At 50.5% G+C, this 17,405-nt stretch overlaps 1 protein-coding gene across 1 annotated transcript in view; it reads right to left on the bottom strand.

The window, feature by feature from the left end:
- Positions 1–9,361, bottom strand: part of Mllt1 (MLLT1 super elongation complex subunit) — a 59,221-nt gene extending 49,860 nt beyond the window's left edge. The window contains exons 1-2 of the mRNA XM_027952424.2: positions 9,239–9,361; positions 28–208 (exon numbers count right to left, since the gene is read on the bottom strand). Of these exons, the coding sequence (XP_027808225.1) occupies positions 28–208; positions 9,239–9,250 (193 nt within the window). The 5' untranslated portion in view covers positions 9,251–9,361. The remainder of the gene's footprint in view (positions 1–27; positions 209–9,238) is intronic.
- Positions 9,362–17,405: the final 8,044 nt, after the last annotated feature.

Genomic DNA, 17,405 nt, shown 5'->3' with positions numbered 1-17,405 from the left:
TCCTAACTCAAGGCTGGGGCTACTCACCACGTTTGGGCTTGGGGAAGCTGTCGTGCAGCCGGAAGATCACCTTCTCCACAAAGTGCTGGATTTCACATTGCTCTGGGCCACGAACAAACACCATCCAGTCGTGGGTGAACCCCTCCGTGGTGGGCTTCTTGCGCAGTTGGGCACGGTGCCCCAGCTCTAACTTGACCTGAACGGTGCACTGGGGGCGGGAGAGAGATTGGAACAGGTCAGTACAAAGCTCAAAGCAAGGCACTATGCAGAACTGTCCTGCCCCCTCACCCACAGGCACACTCAGTAAAAGCCTCCAAGCAGAGAGACAGGCTTCCAAGCTAGGGAGGGGAATATGGATGCTTCGATGCTTCTAGGGCACCAGCACTGAGCTGAGGGCCCCACAAGTTCTGGCTCCTCAGCAAGTGGCACAGGGCCTGTGTGTCCTTCATCTGCCTTTACGTCCTCTGCTCCACCTGCACAGCCTCGTCTCTGGTCTTCCTGTCAGCCCAGTTGACTCCTGCCTCTAGGCCCTGGCACCTGCAGGAGCTCTTCCTCTAGACTTACTACCCTAGCTCCTTTTCATCACTCAAGGCTCAGCTGTCACTTCTGCAGGGAAGCTTCCCTAACGGCCCAAGCCAATAGCACTTTGACATTCTACATCACTTATTTGGGGGGGGGGGGGGGGGGGGAGTGCTGAGGATTTAATCCAGAGGCTTCACCACAGAGACACAGACACATTCCCAGCCCTTTTTATTTTTGAGCCAGGGCCTCACTAAGTTGCTAAGGCTGGTCTCGAATTTGCGATCCTCCTGCCTCAGCCTCCTGAGCTAAGATTACAGGAGTGTGCCACCATGCCCTGCTCCCTATTTCATTCTTCTCAAGGGCACTTTTGACCATCAGAAACCATCTTGCTGATTGCTGTCCACCTGCTCTCCCCTACCATCAGCTCCTCCCAAGTGAGATATCACTGAATACAGATGTGCAACCCGGACTGCAATTCTGTGGATGAGGAAACTGAGACTCTGACAGTAAGGTGCTAAGTGGCACTTGCAAGGTAAGGAGCAGCCTCAGATTTGAGGCTGGGTCTGTGTAGCCAAGGGCCACTCCCTTGACTACTCTGCTATCCTGCCTCCCTGGCCAGGGCACAGCACGCACACTTTCATTTTCATACACTTCTGTATGAGGGCAGGGGCCTTTCTTGCTCCCCTAAGTCATCTCTAAACACTGTTTTTTGGTTTCAAAAGAACCAAGGACAGTTCCTAGTAGGCAGGAGGAAGCAAGTGTACAGCCACCTGCTGAAAGGACCCAGGTGGACTGGCTGCTGGCAGCGGAGCTCCCTGCCGTTCACATGCCTGGCATTGTTTCCTGAACTACAAGGCAGATGAGGCCAGTCCCCCTCCACTGAACACAAAGCCACAATCCTTGAAAGCACTCTTAATGCCTAGGCTGATTACCAGTGGAACCTACTATAAACATCCACTCTAGTTTGCAAAAACCTCCCCAGACTTTTATTAGACACAACCCTGACACCTAGTATCAAATACAAGAATGTTACAGAATGAAGCAGAGGCCAAGTGGACACTTGTTTGTAAGTACCAAGATAAGCAGGAGAGACATGAAGGGCGAGTCCCAAGCTGCCTGTGTGACACTCCCACTCACTGGGCTCTACCAGCCTCCCAGATGGAGCCACCCTCCCCTGCCCTGGACTCCAGAACTCCCATATCACCTTTCACCTTCTTTGTAAGTGACTGTGTGCAATCCGAGGTACCTGCCTCTGTTCAGACCTCACCACTGGCTGAGTGAGCCTGCCCCCACCCGGCTGGTCTCCTCCCCTCTGCCCTCATTCCACAGTTTGCCACCCCCATCAGAATGGAGTGCAAGCTCTGGGCACTCCTCCTACCTTCCACCTGTTCCTTTCCATATGTCTAAAAAGTGCTCATCTTTTTCACACTTTAATACTACTTTTGAAGTCAGAATCCAAGGCAGTCCAGATGTGTAAATTTCAGGTTTTGAGGGCCTCCCACTCTGTATGCATGTTCACACATGCGCATTCCTGGGCACACACACACATAAGCTGTTACAATAGTCAGTGGTGTGTCTTAAAGAATCCCAGGACTGAGAAAACACAGGAAATGCACACTCTTGTGTTCCAGCTCCATCACAGGGCTGGCCAGCCCCAAACACTCCAGGAATACCCACCCATCTGTGTGCATTTCTTCCACCCCACAGCCTTAAACTCATTTCTCTGCTGGTCAAAATTCTACTCATCCCTTAAGTCCCAACTCAAAGACTATTTCCTCCAGGGCCCCTTTGATCACTGTGCCAGACCAATCATCAATGAAGTCTGTGGCCAATTCTTTCTGGGTTGTTTCCTGCTGTCCCCCTCATGCCCCTGAGAAGTCTCTGACAAGAGGGACATCTTGTTCATCCTTGTCGCCTCTATCCTGGAAGCACAGTACCCAGTGCATCAACAACATTGGATTAATTTAGCCAGAGGACCTTCTACATCCAACAGTTCTGAGGAGCACCATCCAAGAAGGAAGGGCCAAGAGGCAGATGAGGACGGGTGGCTCCAGTGTGTGCAGAGCTGGCAAGAGACTTGTGGTTCCAGGCACTTGGCAGCCTGGTGTAAGAAACAGGGCAATTTTTTGTCAATTTAAAAAATTAATTAATTTTTAAAAAAAGAAATGAGGCAGAAGGAGTTCCCCTGGCTCAGGGTGATGGTCCCTTTGGGGCTTCCAGAAAGAGAGCAGTAACTCACTTAGGACACTGGAGGGAGGGGCTGGGACAGAGTGGAGTCCAGATTGGACACAACAGGGATGATAACAGACTATATAAATGGATGATGGATATGGGGAATGGTATCTGAGTAAAATCCTCCGGTGATCTGTGTATAGCCAGGGCTACAGGAAAGAAAGGGAAAGAAGCAAACAAGGGCCACGGCAGCCTGCTAGGAGGCAACCAGAGAGGCCAGAAAGAGGAAAACAGAACCTGAAAAGGGAAACCGGCAAGAGCCCAGGGTGAAGAGATTCAGTACTCCTGGGACACACACAGAGGGCCGGTGACTAAGTAGAGAGACGAATGGGAGGTCAGCGCACTCACACTGCCCAGGCACCTGGGGAACACACAAGGCAAAACACTCCAGCAAAAGCCAGAGATGAGGAATAACCATCTGGACAATAAGTAACACTCAAACCAACCACAAGCATCTGTGTGAATAGTGCTAAGTATGGAGAATGTTCAACCCAAGCAGCATCCGCATGACCCCTAGTGGGCTGTAATCATCGTGTGCACCTCACACCCACTGACCTCTGCCTCTCTACCCAACCTGCTTCCACACTGAGAATGGCTGTGAAGGTCACAGGTGAAAACGATAACAACACTATATGGAGAATGGATTCTGCTTTCCTCAAGTTCACTCCTGCGTGATGACAGTCTCCTCGGAATCAGTTATGCACCAATCCAGCTACTCAGCCCTCGGCTGGCTTCCCAGCATTTTTGATGACATGAAGTTCCCACCCAGGGCATGCCAGCAGCAGAGCAGTTATTGTGAAAGAATGGACCACAGCTCCATCAGAGAGGGGGAGAGTGTAGGCGCCAAAACTGCGCTGCAGTGGCCAAAGTAAACAGGAAGGTTCCGAGGCAGTGATGGGTAATCTTCGCAGCCGGTTGGCAGTGCCCAAAGCACCACCCAGCGACATCTATGCCCCAGGGGCTGGCACCAACTGTAGACTGAACACCCTTGGTTAAGGGCATGTCAGAGACTTGGTGGACAGATTCAAGGCTCCCTGGCCCAACCTCCTGCACACTCCCCTGAATGCTGGAATCTGCTAAGAAATAAAGAGAGTGGGATAACACAGATTCTGTTCCACTGTTTTAAAAAAAGGAAGCATTGATTCAGTAAAACATTAGAGCCACATTCACTGGAGCCAGCAAGCTGAGCCCTGGCCAACTATCCTGATGGGTCAAGTCATAATTTATTACCACCATTAAGCCAATTCCAGAGTCAACTGTTAACATCCCCTCCTTCCTCTACTCTACCTGGACTCCCTCCATGGCCATCAGAACCAAAGATTTGAAGCAAACTAACCAGCTGGTTCTCAAGGAGGGTGGCCTGGCTGAGAGGCCAGCTGCTCAGGTTAAGCTCCAGACTCTCCTGGAATGAGGGAACCTCACCTGCCGGCAGCTGTCCCCCACCCCCCACCCCTAGTATCCCACACAGATGTCTCAACATCTATGTCCCCCACAGGCATCAGGACAACCTGCTACCTGGAGCCCACTTTTGGAACTCTCAGAATGGAGGGCAACCCCAAGGGGCTCAACCTGTGACTGCCACTTCCTGCATATTTGGGACTCACCTCGATGCCCACTCCCCAACAAAAGCCCGGAACAAAGGGAAACTTCCAGGTCTGCCCTGGAAAGTGTTAACCATTTTACTCCTGGAAAATCACCCAGAAGACAGCCAATGGACAGGGCGGCCCAAGGGCTCGGGGGCCATCTGGGGACAGTTAAGCTTGGGCAGGAAGCCTCAACTGGGACACTTCCCTCCATCCAGGCCAGCTGGCAGAGGGCACTTAGAACCAAAGGGCCAGTATCCTAAATCCAGCAAACCAGGCACACAGATCCTAGAGGGCCGCTTCTAAGGCCTCCTTCCACTGAAGAGAACAGCTCTTCCCAGGTGTGCACTGAAAAGCCCCCACTCCCAATTCCTGGCAAAGAGGAAGAACCTTATTCTGACAGCTCCAGATTCTAGGTCCTTTCTTCTGATTTGGTCAGCCAGCCAGCTTCTCATGGGCCCTGCCCTGTGTCTGGGACCCAGAAGGCAGGTCTTTAGCAGTGAGTGTATAAGGTTTCCTCTGATTTTCTGGTGGGAATTCTTTCCAACAAATGCCCCTTCCTCTGAGAATCTGGTATAAGTACACCCAGAATTTGACAACTGCACCTAATCCAGGTGCACCAATTTGCTCCCCTCCCAGGAGACAGTGCTAAGTCTTATCCCTCTTCAGTATCAACTGGTTGTGCAGAGGTGCTGGCCGAGTGCTCTGAATACACATGCTGATGGGGCCAGGTAATGGAGCTTGGGCAATTCCAGAGAATGGTAAAACAAGACCAAATAAGTCACACTTTGCAGAACCTTCTCCCTCCAGGTCCAGCTGGGGGCTCTCAGGGTAGCCACTGAATTAAAACAAGAAGGGGAAACAATGGATTGTCCCCTGTGACAATCCTCATAAGTGGAGGAATGCCTGCCCAGAGGTGGGGACAAAGCCAATCACTGTACCAATGGCCAGTGGCCAGCACCTCCAGTCCTTTTCTGGCTCTATCTACCCTGGTTCTCTGACCCAGGGCAAAAAGTTAATGACAAAGGAATATGAAGGGTTTGATGAATTTCTCTCTAAACACTCAGGTGTACAGACCACGTGGATATGCAAATACCCACAATACTCAGTGTTCAGGTTCCTGGTAAGACAGAACTGCACCTGTCAGGGACCAGACATTAAAGTACAAGGTGCCCAATGATGTGTAGACACAGCACCAGGTGTCTCCTGGGAACAAGGGGAACAGTCTTCAGTGATATTTTCTGAATGTGCAAAATCCCAATCAAGGCATCTGTTGCCAGAGTAGGAAGGCCTGGTTGCAAACAGACTGATTCCTGGCTACTCTGATTTAACCAACACTTGGCAAAAGAGAGTGAAACCTTGTGTTGGACGCAAAGGGAAAAAGACACTGGTGCCTGCCCTCAAGTATTTTACAATGTAACAACTTTGAGAACAAAACTTGGCAAGGAGACTTTCCAACCTTTAGGACTGGGAGTAGAAGGAAAACCAGTCACTCTGCAGTTATTACTGTGGGTAATCCTGAGTTTTTCTAGAAGCGGTTTGGGGATAAGAGCAGAGGTACCAGGACCTTGACCCATCTGAGGACCTTCTTAGGTCTGCATTTCCACACCTGCACAATGGCTGGCTAGGGAGCTGCTTGTGGCACCAACATCAAAAACAAACCTCCCTCTGGGAAGAGTGTTATCATAAGGCAGTCCTCTCCAATCCACACTGTGAAGCCCCCACATGCAAAGAATCAGCAAGCAGCAATTCCATCTTCTGATGTGACTGAGCTGTCACCAACTCAGAAGCCAGGCCACTGTGAAGGGCTGGTCCTCTGTGAATGAGAGGCTCCCTGGTCCTTTTGAACAAGAGACCAAATGGCTGCTGACACTACTTCCCATCTCCCTGGTCCCCATTGACCCACTCCTCTATCCTTCCCCAATGTTTTCAGCATCTACTTAGTCTCCATTCCACATCACACCCCAGCCTCAGAGATAAACCCACTTCTCCCAGACCAGACCCCTAAGTAAGCTGAGCAAAGATTTCACTCATACCTCTACAAAGAAAATACAAATGCCACGACAGCACCAGGGCAAGTGTGGAGCGGGGAGAGCAGAAGAGTCATACATGTGGGTGCAGGTTAGGGCAAAGAGAACCAGAAAGACCTTTTCCTGCCCATGGGGAAAAGATGCCAATGAGGAGAAGTTGGGACAACAGAGCAAAATGGGAAATCCCCCTTCGTAGCTGAACCTGAAAGGCCTATGGGAAGGTCAGGTCAGGAAAGAATCAAAACCTCCAGAAGCCAGGGAGCACTGTTTCCCACTATAGGGAGGCACTACAGGTCTGAGGAATGGGGACAGGCAAGACCCCACAGATTCACACTCACCTACTTGGTAAGTGACAGCATTCTCCTGCCTCCCCAGGGGTCTTACTGTCACCAAGAGATAGTGATGGAGCTCTCCAGTCTCTCTAAAATCTGCATGAAAGCATGGTGGGAAAGGCCAACTAGACTTCAGACCCTCATCCTTCCCTCAGGGGCTGGTTTCACTTATAAATACTTCTGCAACCATCAAGACCAGTGCTGCCCGATGGAACTTTCTACACTGATGGAAATGTCCTCTCTAGGCAGCCACACAAAACAGCTGGCAACTCAGTTGTAGTTACTGAGCACTCAAAAGGGTGACTGGGGTGACTGAGGGACTGAATTTTTTAAGCTACATAGCTACAGGTTAAATTTAAAATAGCTACAGGTGCTAGTGACTGGCATCCTGGACAGTACACAGAACCAGCTCTTGAAGGCCTGTACCACCTGAGTGGGACCTATATCTTCCTGTCACAAAGCAAGAATAATATCACCTCTTTCCACAGTCCCACTTACATGACAGCCACCAGACATCTAGGATCCAGCCCATCAAAAGGGGAATGGCCTAAGACCTGGACTAAGGAGTAGGGACAGAGGCCATACTCTATGCCTTTTGTGGTGCCAAGAGACATTCCCAAGGGTGGGATTCATTGACATCAGACGTTGAAGGGACATTCCATTTGGTTAATTCACTAAGAATTACAGGCAGCAGGCTCTATGTCTCCAAAGGAAATCATCTGACAGCACACTGCAAATCCACCAGCCAGGTGCCATGCCTTCTCCTCACTTCCTGATAGAGTAACACCAAAGCTAGAAGGGAAGCCACAGTGAGTGGGTGCCAGGATATCATTGAGATGCCACCTGCCTCAATGATCCTATGCCACAGGCAACAGGACCGGGAGGGGGAAGATCCCTTGCCCACAGTCCCCAACACCACACAGCGCCTCACCAGACAGAGCCGCCTCTGTGGCGCCAGCAGCCAGGGACGCCCCAACCTGCCCTTGCTAACGGCAGAGATTTCAGCTGCCACCCCCACAGCCCCACAATGCCTTTCCTGGCTCTGCGCCCCTAAAAGCCAGGGCAGCAGCAGAGGATGAAGAAGTGATCCCGGGTTGGGAGCAGGAATGACACTGGGTTTGAGAACAGAAGGAACTCGGATGATGAAGAAGAGATACAGTGCTGGGTAAGGGGGGACACTGGGGATCAGAAAGGCCTCAGGTTTACAAGAACCAACAGGATGGGCAGCAGAATGGTTTCCAGATGGAAGGGGGAGCTGCCACCAGGAGTTTGAGAAGCATGGGGAATCCACCTGGGGTTTGGACAGAGGCTCTCAGATGTGGGGGGAAGAGACAAAAATGAGGTGGAGAGGGGGAAAGGGTAGTGGCTAAAAAGTAAGCAGGTCAGGGGGCTTGGGTAGAATGGGAGACCCTGAATGTAAGGAGGGGGGCTAGGGTTCTGGGGAGACTGGGACTGAGAAGCCAGGCCAGTGGCGGGGAGAGGAGCCAGACTGAGGCAAGAGAGCTGGACAGGGATTAAATGTGGGAAGCACAATTGAAAGTCGCGGGGCAAGAGCAATGGTCTGAAGGGTTGGGGTGGTAGGTAGTCAGGTCCGAGAAGAAACTGCTCTGGCCCTGGTCTCAGCGAAGCAGGACTGAAGGCAAGAAACGGTTCTTCAGGCCCTGGGGCCCAGGGAGAATGAACATAGCCTAAAACCAGATGGGGGCCCAGGCGGTATGGGGGGTCAAAGTAAGCTGAGGACACAAGTCCAAAGAGAAGGGACACTCTAAACAGGCCTGAGTCCTTGTGGCAAAAGACGGAAGGCTGGGGTCGCGGGAAGATGAGGGGGGTCAGCAGAGGGTGCAAGGGGAAAGGGATACTCAGGAAAGGTAGCAGTGGATGAGAGGGGAGGGCAGGGACCGTGGCCTAGGAGGGAAGGAGGGGTGAGGGCAGTTCTGGGGACACTCAAATCTGAGTTAAGGCTGAAGGGAGAACAGGCAGCAGGTTGCAGGGAGCGGGTCAAGGAGTCTGAGTCCAGAGAGAAAAGGAGACATGGGCTGGTCCCGGACCCGAAATGAGAAAAGGATCGGGCAAAATATGGGGAGAGTCCCCAAAGAGGCCCGAGGGGGCTCCTGCGCCGGCACAGGGCCCCCGGAGCCGTCTGTGAGGACGCTGGGCCGAACGGGGGTCCCCAGAGGCACCAAGAGGGCTCTGAGTCCGCGGGGTTCGGAGGGGCAGCACGAAGGGTCCCGGGCCAGGCTGGGGCTCCTGGAGCATCCCGAGAGTCTGGGTCGCACTAGAGTTCCGAGGGGCGTCCCAGGCGGCGCGGGGCCAGGCCGGGCCCGGCCGGGGCCCCGGGGGGCTTCTGGGCCGCCGGGGCCGGGCGGGGGGCGCAGTGGGGGAGGGGCGCGCCCGCCCCACATAAAGGCCCGGGCAGCGGCGGGCGCGCACAAAGCGGGGCGCGCGGGCGCGGGGCGCGCGGGGAGGCCGGGACCGAGGAGGGCCGGGCGGGCGGAGGGAAGGAGGGAGGGGTCCGGGCGGCGGCGCGGCCGCTCCTCACCTGATTGTCCATGGCTGGCGCCCCGCCCCGCCCCCGGGCCCCGCGTCGCTCGCCGCCGCCGCCGCTCAACGCCGCCCCGCCGCACTCATTGTCTGTCAGGCGCCGCCGCTCCGGGCCGCCCGCCCGCCCGCCAGCCCCGCGGAACCGGAAACCACCGCCAGCCCGGGCCGCTCATCGACCGCGGGCCCCCGCCGCCGACTCGGGCCCGCCGCCCCGACGGACAGCCACCTGGGCCAATCCACGGGACCGACCGCCGCTAGTACGGCGGGACTTCCGGCCTGGTGGGGGCCTGCCGGGCTGCGGTCGGAGGGACGAAGCCCTCAGCCAATGGGAGGCCGGGACCAGAGGGGCGGGAGGAGGGAGGGAGGGAGGCGCGAGGCGAACGCGGCCGAGGGGAGCGCGAGGTGTGCGCCGCACGTGGAGGGGGGCGGGGGCGGGACGGGCGCGTCGCGCCTGCGCAAAGCGGCCAGGCAGCCGGGCGGGAGCGTCTCTCCCGCGTCCCCCAGGTTGCAGCTTGGCCCTCTGGGGAGTGAACCCCGGGGGCATTTGTCTTGCGGCTGCGAATAGCTACTGTGTGATGGAATGAGCTCTACAACTAGGGATTCATTTTCAACCTTGAATCTGCGTGTGCTCGCCTCGTCCTGAATCTGTCTCTGCATCTGTAAAATGGGGACAAGAATAGCAACGGCCGATTCTGCTCGGACCGATTGGTAGGATACATATTTGACATCGTGCTTCGCTAAAATAATCAAAAGAGCCTCCTTCTCTCAGTTGGGGGGAATAAGTTCTGGTATCTTTTGCACAGCAAGGGGACCATAGTTAATAATGATGTGTGTTTGTTTTATGTATTTATTTAGAGACTGGGATCTCGCTACATTGCCAAGGCTGGGTCTCAAATTTCCGTGCCCTAGACATCCTCCTGCCCCAGCCTCCTGAGTGGCTGGAACTACAGGCACATGCCACCATGCCCAGCAAATAATGACATATATTTCTAAATTGCGAAGAGTGTTTTTTTGTTTTTTATTTTTTGTTTTGGTACTGGGGATTGAACCCAGGGGTGCTTTGCCACTGAGCTACATCCCCGGCCCTTTTTATTTACTTATTTTTGAGACATGTCATTAGGTTTCCCAGCTGGCCTTGAACTTGCGATTCTCCTTCCTCAGCCTTCTGAATTGCTAGGATTACAGGCTTGTGGCACTGCGACAATAAGAGTGGATTTTAACGTTTTCATGACAAAAACAATAAATATGAGATGACAGATATAGTGATTACCCCAAGTTTCTCATTAACAGTGTATACTTGTATGGAAGCATCACCTTGTGCTGGTGAGTATATACAAATGTGTCAGTAAAAATTTTAAGTCTTTGCAGAGGGTGGGGGGCTGGGGTTGTAGTTCAGTGGTATGTGTGAGGCTCTGGATTCCATTCTCACCACCACATATAAATAAATAAAATAAAGGTCTCAACAACTAAAATGTATATCTATATTTTTAAAAAATTGTTAAAGTCTAATGCATGAAATTTTAAATAAAATTGTTCTCTCCAACTTGTGGTTTTAATTTTTAGGATCACAAATTTTCACAGGGACTTGTCAGCGGTTTTTAGGTTAGAAACGGACATACCTGGTCTTTCTCAGGATTGGTGAGTCACCAGTCTTTGGAACCTTAGGACTTCTACGTGCAATTAGGGGATCCCTGTGTATGTATTTTAAATAATTTCTTATAGTTAAAAATCAGGTGGTTTTGGTTTGTTCAGGGAGGTTTGCCCTCCAATTCTCATTTAAGTATCAGGTAAGCCTTTGTTAGGTGGGACAAGTGCTTTGTCCTGAAGACCAGCAACAACAAAAAACAGTGGAATGGAAGTTTGTCTAAGAAGGCCAGATTGCTGTTATGATAGCACTACCATTCTTTTGAATTTAGGGTAGGTCAGGCTGAAAACAAAAATAAAGTGAAGGTGATGCTGAGAAAATAAGCAGCAACTTTAATGTTGGTACAACTCTTTATTTTCATCGTTATACCTGAATACTGTAAGTAGATCAGTAGGTGGTCCCCAAATCTGCAGTGTCAGTCCCACCTGGGAACTCTGTTAGGAATACAGATCCTGACTCCCTCTCCCCTTAATAGAATCAGAAGCTCAGTGCTTGCCCAGCACTCAGTAGTTAAGCAGCGCTGCAGATGGCTGAGGTGGCTGGTCTTTCAGAACACCACCCAACCCCAGGAAAAGGAACAGAAGTGGGGAGAGAGTAGCCATCTGTCTCTGAAGGAAGCTTTCAGGGGAGAACCTTTGAGCTACAATTGTTACCAAGATGAGCTTCAGAAAGCCCTCTCCCTACTCAGCTGGGAAATTATCCTTCCATCATGTTCTGAACTATAACTTTCAAAATGCATCCCCGGGGGCTCCTGCTGGTGGAGCTGGATGCCTTGGAGAGTCAAAAAGGATAATGAGGAAGCAACCCAGGTGTTAAATGGAGAGACACAATGCAGTCCACCATTCAGTGGAATATCATTCAACCTTAAAAGGAAGGAAATTCCAACACCTGCTACAATGTGGATGAACCTTGAGGGCTCCAAGCTTCATGAAACAAGCCAGTCACAGAAGGACAATACTGTACGGTTCCATTCATAGGAGGTCCCTAGAGTTTTCACATCCATAGAGACTGGAAGTAGCACAGTGGGTGCAGGCAGCTGGGGAAGAGATGGAGGAATGGGGATGGAGTTTCAGTCTGGGAAGATGGAAAGTTCTGGAGGTGGATGGAGATGATGATTGCACAGCCATGGAGATGTGCTGAACGCCACAGAACTGGACATTTGAAAATGATTTAAAGGTTAAAAAATATAGAGAGAGATATAGATATATATGGAATGACTACTCGGCCCTATAAACATATAACTTATCCATGAGTCCATATTGGAGCAACAAAACTCATTCACAACCTTAGAAGGTGACCTTCATCTCCACTTCTCCACTTCTGATAATCTGAAACCAGCCCCTGTGGATGCCTGCTAGATGCCAAGAAGGAGAAATAAATTTTCAACAGAAGAGCCATGCTGTTGTCATCCTAGTTCAGTGAACATTGTTAGCAACACAATCTATTTTGTTCATGCATCTGCACTTTGGGCAACATGGATAGCTAGAACAACCCCTGAGGTTGGAGAATCACCCTCCAACACGGCTCACTCATCCACAACTGCCAAAGTTAGTGCTGGGTTTCTCCTCAGGGTGGCTTGGGCTTCCTTGTGGCATGGCGGCTGAATCTCAAGAATAAACGTCCCAAGAGAATCAGGCAAAAGTTGCATGGCCTTGTATAAACTAGCCTTGAAAGTTACATGGAGTCACTTCCGCTATAGTCCAGGCACACCCAGGTTCAAGGGGGAAGGAACAGAGACCCATCTGTTCACTGGAGGAGTGTAAAAGTTACATTATAAGAAGAGCATGTGGGGCAGGAAGAGTGGCACACACCTGTCATCCCAGTGACTTGGGAGGCTGGAACAGAAGGATCCCAAGTCCCAGGCTAGCCTGGGCAACTTGGTGAGACTGTCTCAAAATAAAAATTGCTGAGGAGTTCAGTGGTACGGCACCTCTGGATTCAACTCCCAGTACCACAAAAAAGAAGAAAGAGGAGGAGGAGGAAGAGAAAAAAAAAAGATGGAGGAGGAGGAAGAGAAAGGGTAGAAGGGGAACAGGCATGTGGGGTAGAGGTACTGTTGTAGCCATTTTGGAAAATGTACATTTTTCCAAAACATTATCTCCAAAACCCTTACCCTGAGTAATTACAGATGATGATTACAAATGTTATTTAATTTGCCCTTAAATAAAGTGAAGCCCTTAGTCTGCAGCATTATCTGCAAGGTCAAGGACCAGAAGGGTAGCCTGGTGTGGACACCCCTCTCTTACGTCTTCCCTCACTGCCTGCTGCCTGCTCTCTCCTGGACACACTGAGCAGCCTCTGCCTGGAACCATCTCCCCTAAGAGGCCACTTGGCTCCCCACTTTACCTCCTCCAAATCTTTGCTCAAATTACCTTCTCAGCGGGATCTCTTCTGACTACCTTATTTAATCCTGTCACTCCGCCTTAGTCCCCCAATGCTCTTCCTCCTTTTTTAGTTTTTTCCCTGTTTCCCTTACAACCTACTGATACACACGCAGTTGCTTATTAAATTTTGTCCATCTCCCCCAGCTCGAATGGCAGCTCCCAGAGAACAATAGTTTTTTTTTTTCTTTTTCGTGATATATTCTAAGCATAGTGCCTGGCACATAATAGGTGTTCGATAAATATTTGTCGCAAAAATGAAATGATACTGAATAGTGAAATGCTTAGCTTCTTGTCATTTTTTTCTAGTCCCCCTGATTTCTTCTAAGAGAATGTGTTAGCTTGATGCTTATTCAACTTTGACATCTCCCTAGCAACTTTTTAAAAATGCAAATTTGTGAGAGAAATAAATGAGCATTATTTTTTTAAGTCACCTGTCTTGATGACAAAGAAAACAGCCCTGGGGGTCAGAGCCCACCCTTGTAGGTGATAGTTTCTAGTGCAAGGTTTCCCAACCTTACCTGACATTGAAATCTCCTGGGGACCTTTAAAATATACCCAGGCTCTGCCCCCAAGAACTCTGGCTTCCTTCTTGGGGAGCCGCAGAGACCACCCCTCTGCTTTCCTCCCCCCTCAGTGGGGGATTCTAGAGCCCCTGGTTTGAGCAGCACTGAGCTACCTTTACTAACACTTCTTGTGTTACTGTATCTAGTTTTGTGGATACTTTGGACCTATAACAAATCACTTACCAGAGGATACAATGTTTCCTATTTTAACATATCAATGTAAGCAAAGAGAATAGATTTTTTTTTAAAACAGAAAAAATGATTATTTGAGGATCTGTAATTGGTGCTGTTAAATCTGTTTAACGGCAGCATCTTACATGCTATCTCAATGTCACAAAAAATGAAACAGATATAGACAGGGCATTCCACTCCCGCCCCCCAGGCCCCACACAGAGGAGCAGTTTGCCTGCCTTTTGACATCTGCTCCGTGCGCAGCCCGGCTCCATCCAGTCTCTGCCGCCCTCTAGTGATCCGGTTTGTTTGCACCAAGGGGAGGACCTGAAGGTTCACCTGCATCTCCCCTTGTAGATGGTCCAGCCCTTGGGGACATTTTTGGACCCTCTTTCAGGCTTAGCCTGTGCTCTCTGCACCTCACAGTTTGGCAGCCAGCCACAAAAGTACACACAGCCACCTGTCACAATGTCAAAGGTGACACCAGGGTGACCATCTCCAGCAGCGCCTCGTGGCCAGCCAGCAGAGACTTGCTGGAGTGTGGGTCTTTAAGGCAGAGAAATTCTTGATTGTCACACTGAGGCCTTGGACATCCAGAAGCAATGGGGAACCCGGAATGGTTTGGGAGTGAACCGAAAATCTGTAACAAGAAGACCTGCTCAAAAGCAGCAGCACCCTGAACATTTGGATCTCCCCTCTTAAACCACCCCCTTTTCTGATAATGGTCTCTTGATTTGGGAGCTCCCTCCTCCCAGGGCCAGTGTAAGCATTTAAGGCACCTCTGAGTGAAGTTTTGGACAATGCCAGCTAATGGCAGGTCACAGGGCTTCAGAGAGGACTGCTGCCCCCAGCTGCCCCCTCCCCCACTCTCAGACCACACACCCTGTGGAACTACCCTGTCCCCACTCCCAGTGAGGAAGTCCACCTCTGGCCTGAGTAATCCAAAGGCATGCATCCCTCTAGCTACTGGGACTGGTTTAAAGATGGGCCCATGACCTAAACTTGTCCATGAATGACTCTGGGAGTTTCTTAAATTCTCAATAGAGGTCAAATTTACCTGACATTACATTTAACCATTAACCACGTTAAAGTGCCAATCAGGGTGGTGTTTAGAACTGTCATGATGTTGTGCAAACATCACCCCTGTTTCTGAGATGTGTTCATCACCCCAAAAGGAAACCATGCCCATCGAGCCATTAGTGACTCACACCCCTCCCTGTTTTTGGCAACCACAGAATGCTGTCTCTGTGGATCTGCCTGCTGCGCACATGAAAGTAAGCAGACTCAGTAGGTGCCCTTTTATGTCATCTGTTGGTAAGCACTGTTTGGATTTCACACCATGGCCACATAAGCCAGGAAAGAAAGGAAAGAGAAATGGGGGAGAAGCTTCTCCTACCACTTCACCCCCCCCCCAGCCACCCTGAGAGATTTCTGAACTGAGGTTCTTAATTTTGGGGGGTGGGTGGTTTACTGGGAATTGAACCCCAGGGGGTGCTTTATCACTGAGCTACACCCCAAATCCCTTTTTATTTTTATTTTTAGATAGAGTCTTGCTAAGTTGCCCAGGCTGGCCTTGAACTTGTGAGCCTCCTGCCTCAGTCTCCCAAGTTCTGGGGATTATGGGTGTACCCCAGAAGTTTTTAACTTATAGGGGATCAAAGAGCCCTTTAGGGAATTTCATGGAAGCACATCTCCTATGCCCCCAAACATACCCAGACACACAGCATTTTGTAGATAATGTCACAATTTTACAGAAACTCCTCCTTCTAGTACCTCAATCAGCCACAAATGAAGATCCTCTGGTTTCTAAAACTAAACAGAAAGAAGGACCCAGAAGCAGGAGACCCAGAATCCAGGTTCAATTCTACTGATGACAGTGATACAAAGAGTTTTGGGGAAAGGCTAACCTAGCTGTGTGGTCTTCGGCAGGTCACTTGCCCTCTCTGGGCCACAACTATAATATGTGAGTGTTCATGTCTATCTGAAGGTATGCACTCCAGAGGCCTAGGTGATTTGCCCCAACACTAATCTTTTGCAGACAATGTGAAATGGTCATGGACACTGAAACCCATTCAGGGCTCTCAACTTAAGAACCTCCAACCAATGTGTTCCTCCTCATTTACTAAGTTTAGGCAACAGTTCGCTTTCTGTTGCTCTTGCTTGCAAGTTCACTCACTCCACAGGGGGATGCTTGCCATCCCCTGGGCACCCTGCCTGAGCACCCATTTGAGAGGACGGCTCTCCAGCCCATCACTCCCTGGAACATCGCTGATTCACCTTCTCTGTAACACCCATTGGTGTCTCTAAGTGCCTTGGTCCTGTGTCTTCTTGTTTGTCTAACATCTGTCTCCTTCCTTGGGTTAGGGACTTCAATGTCAGCTGTCTTGCAAAGAGCCTAGTGTCTGGCCTGTAGCTGGAACTCCATGTGTACATTTGTTAAAGGGATGAATGAATGAATGAATGAACAGGAGGAAGATGCATGGGAAGGGGAGTGGATAACTTAGGCAGATTAATGAATAAACAAATGGTTGGCTAAACTGAATGGATGGAAGGATGGATAGAAGGATGGATGGATGGATGGATGGATGGATGGGTGGATAGATGGATAGATTAAAGGATGGGCAGATGGATGGGTGTTTGCAAGACATGTACTAAGCATGTCACATACGTCAACTTGTTTTATGCACGTAGAAATTCCTATGAAGAAAGAAACACTATTTATGGACAAGAGGCTTGAACTTCAAAAGTAGGATAAATCACATCCTGAAGATTATACAGCCAGAAATGGTCAAGTGGGAATTCAAGCTTAGGTCTGTCTGGCCCCAGGCCATAGGCTCTTAACCACCCTGAAAAGCATCCTCCTACCCCACCACGCGGTACCAGCTGCCCAGCTCTTCTCTGATGCGCCACACTCCACGGTGCTTGGTTTGTCCAGTGTGGGCTTCCATTTCCCTCAGCTGTTTGCCATTCATGACTTGCTCCCCATGAATTCAGAGGCACGTGTGGGAGGTCTGTGAGGTCTCTGCATGCACTTGTGGGTATAGAATTGGGTGTCTGGGTTGGGTGCAGTGGTGTACATCAAATCCCAGCAACTCCGGAGGCTGGGGCCGAAGGATCACAAGTTCCTTGCCAACCTCAGCAACATAGTGAGACCCTGAGCAATTTAGGGAGACTTTGTCTCAAAGTTAAAAATAAAAAGGACTGGGGATGTGTCTCAGTGATAAAAGCACCCCTGTGTTCAATCCCCAGCACCAAGAAAGAAAAAAGATTAGGTACCCACAAGTCATATGTGTTCTCTGGGATGCTCCCAAGTACCAGGGACATTGTCATCCAATGTCCAACCACAGACCCAGATCACCAATACATACAAGATGCCAGACAGCAAGCCTCAGCCTGGGGTCA

This window comes from Marmota flaviventris, chromosome 1 (assembly GCF_047511675.1).
Source record: "Marmota flaviventris isolate mMarFla1 chromosome 1, mMarFla1.hap1, whole genome shotgun sequence".
Taxonomy (NCBI): domain Eukaryota; kingdom Metazoa; phylum Chordata; class Mammalia; order Rodentia; family Sciuridae; genus Marmota; species Marmota flaviventris.
The sequence above is the reverse complement of the archived record's forward strand: the minus strand, read 5'-3'. Positions and strand labels throughout refer to the sequence as shown.